Genomic DNA, 2,456 nt, shown 5'->3' on the forward strand with positions numbered 1-2,456 from the left:
GCTGAGCTAAATCCCCAGTCAGTGATGTGTAATTTAACATGAAAGGTATACCTTGTGTTCTCACACAGTAATACATACCTAAATTCTTTCCTATTAGTGAGAACATACTATTTAGAAGTTTTATTTACTTTTTAATGTTTTTGATAATTGTAGATTTGTACACAAGTATAAAAAATAATAAAGATCCTGAATGTCTCACACAGTTTCCCCTAATAATAACATTTAGCAAAACCGTTGTTATATATAATATAACCAGGAATTGACATTGGTACAGTGTACTACTTCACTGTGAATTTTCAAAATTTGAAGTTTAATATTAAATTGGCTTGTATTTTCACAAGAAGAAAACTGATTATTGTATCGCTTAGTATTAGATTATTGTATCACTTAGTAGTTTTAAAAATACTAAGTTGTTTTCTTCCTATTTGAGGCCTAATGCTAAAGGAAGTCGTCTGGAAGGAATGCCAATAACTGATTTGGAGAATAATTCTGAAACTGGAGAGTTACAGCCTATACTACCTGAAGGAGCTTCAGCTGCCCCTGAGGAAGGTAAGGAATGATAGATCATAATTAAGCCAAAGTCAGAAATACTACCTACCGTAGTTTTGGTGGTTGTCACCATGGTGGGTGCTAGTAGGAAGTAGTTGGTTTAGTAAAAATTTTACTGAGTGCTTACTGTGTTCAGTATGATCTGAACACAGCATTTATTGTGCCATTGATTTTGATTCATTGGGACATTAAGCACAGAGGAAGGCAAAATGGACAACGTGGACATAAAAGGACATCTCAGTGACCTAGAAGAGCCATGTAGGAGGGGAAACGTCTGCAGGTTGTTCATCTGCTTAGTTAATAAATGTAATAAGCTACCTACACGCTAGACATTTTATTTTTGCTGGATATGCACAATGACTTAAATATGTTCAGTCTTAAAAGAACAATGTGCCCCAGGTTCAGGTTCTTGAACCTTCAAAGGTACTAAGTAAGGTATTAAGTAAGGTATTACTAAGGTACTAAGTAAGGTACTAAACTACATCCCCAACCCTTTATTTTGTGAGAAGTTCTCACTGATGTGCTAAGTTCTCCTGATTCAGCCTTTAGTCTTAATTCTATAGAGTGGGCCAGGGATACAGCTCAGTGGCACAGTGCCTGCCTGGCAAGTGCAAGGTCCTGAGTTTGATTTCCAGTAAACCTCCCTCCCCCAAATTCTATAGAGTGAGTTCTTCCTCTTAGAAAAGCATTTTAAGCTTTAACCATTTTAAAATTCCCTTTGCTGACCATGTTCAACTGTATCAACTTACAAGTTACATGTTCTGTTGTTTCTTGTGTGTATTTTTCCAGGTTCAATATTCTTTAAAAGCATAAAAGATGTGTTATTTTGGGTAATAAAACAAAGCTATGTCTGTGACCTTTCTGTGTCCACTATATATTGGCAGGAAAGAATGCCAACATTCTTGATATTTGACAATTTGAAATTTTTTTCATTTCTCAGTGAAACTCTGCCATCTTCTTTCTCTGTCTGCACGTACTTGCATTTCAGTGATTGATGAATTGTAGCTCAAAGCATAAATATGTACACATGCCAACATCTGCCTGTGGCTGCCCTATGCAAGAGTATGTGGGTGATGATGGCATTTTCAGTTAAAGAACACTAAATGCATTTTCCCTTTTATGTGATGCTCTTGCAGTGCATAGCATTATTTTGGGAGAAGAGAGTAAATGGAAAAGATTTTTAAAGTGATGTGTTGATTGTTAAAACATTAAGAAATATTATAACTGATTATAGAAGGGACCTGTGAGGATTAGCTGCTTTTCCTTGTGTTTATACATACCCATTATAAATTATAGTGGGGTTGATTCTTACAGCATGTCCTGGACTTAAATGCTCATCTTTTTCATGTATCACTTATGAAATGCTTCTAATTTTCCTAACATCGCATTTCATGCTGGTGATGAAATGACTCCTGAACCTCCAATCTTTTTTTTTATTACTCTTACTTTTTTCTTTTTCTTTTTTTTATTTTAAAGCGAGTAGTAAAAGAAAAAAAAAAAAAGAACAATAGCAGCATACCAACATCACAAATATAAACCAAACAAAGCAAGAACATTAAAAGTAACACAGGGTTTCAAAACAAAATGATAGGAATTAACAGTGGTTGTATATTACATGTGGTTATCTTCAGCTACGTTTTTCAGATTACCAGATGTAAGAATGGAAGATTGTTCAAACTATTAAAGAGAATTAAAAAAATAATTATTAGATGAAACATTAGCGATAATACAGAGTTTCACTAGACAAGATGGTAGGAATTCACCAATGGTTGTTCCATTGCATATTGTTGTCTTCAAAGCAGTTGCTCAGATTACCAGATATAAGCGTGCAAAATTGGTCAGAATATAAAAAATTTTAAGCATTAACTGTTCATTTCAATATACCATCAGACATCAGCAGTACAATT

The 2,456-nt window shown here is 34.2% G+C and overlaps 1 protein-coding gene across 10 annotated transcripts in view; it reads left to right on the forward strand.

The window, feature by feature from the left end:
- Window positions 1-2,456, forward strand: part of Trim37 (tripartite motif containing 37) — a 174,422-nt gene that overhangs the window by 122,272 nt on the left and 49,694 nt on the right. For all 10 annotated transcript variants that reach the window (XM_013519212.1, XM_013519217.1, XM_013519214.1 and 7 more), the window contains exon 22: window positions 431-549. In XM_013519212.1, the coding sequence (XP_013374666.1) occupies window positions 431-549 (119 nt within the window). The remainder of the gene's footprint in view (window positions 1-430; window positions 550-2,456) is intronic.

Source organism: Chinchilla lanigera, unplaced genomic scaffold, assembly GCF_000276665.1.
Source record: "Chinchilla lanigera isolate Chin_1 unplaced genomic scaffold, ChiLan1.0 scaffold00050, whole genome shotgun sequence".
Lineage (NCBI taxonomy): Eukaryota > Metazoa > Chordata > Mammalia > Rodentia > Chinchillidae > Chinchilla > Chinchilla lanigera.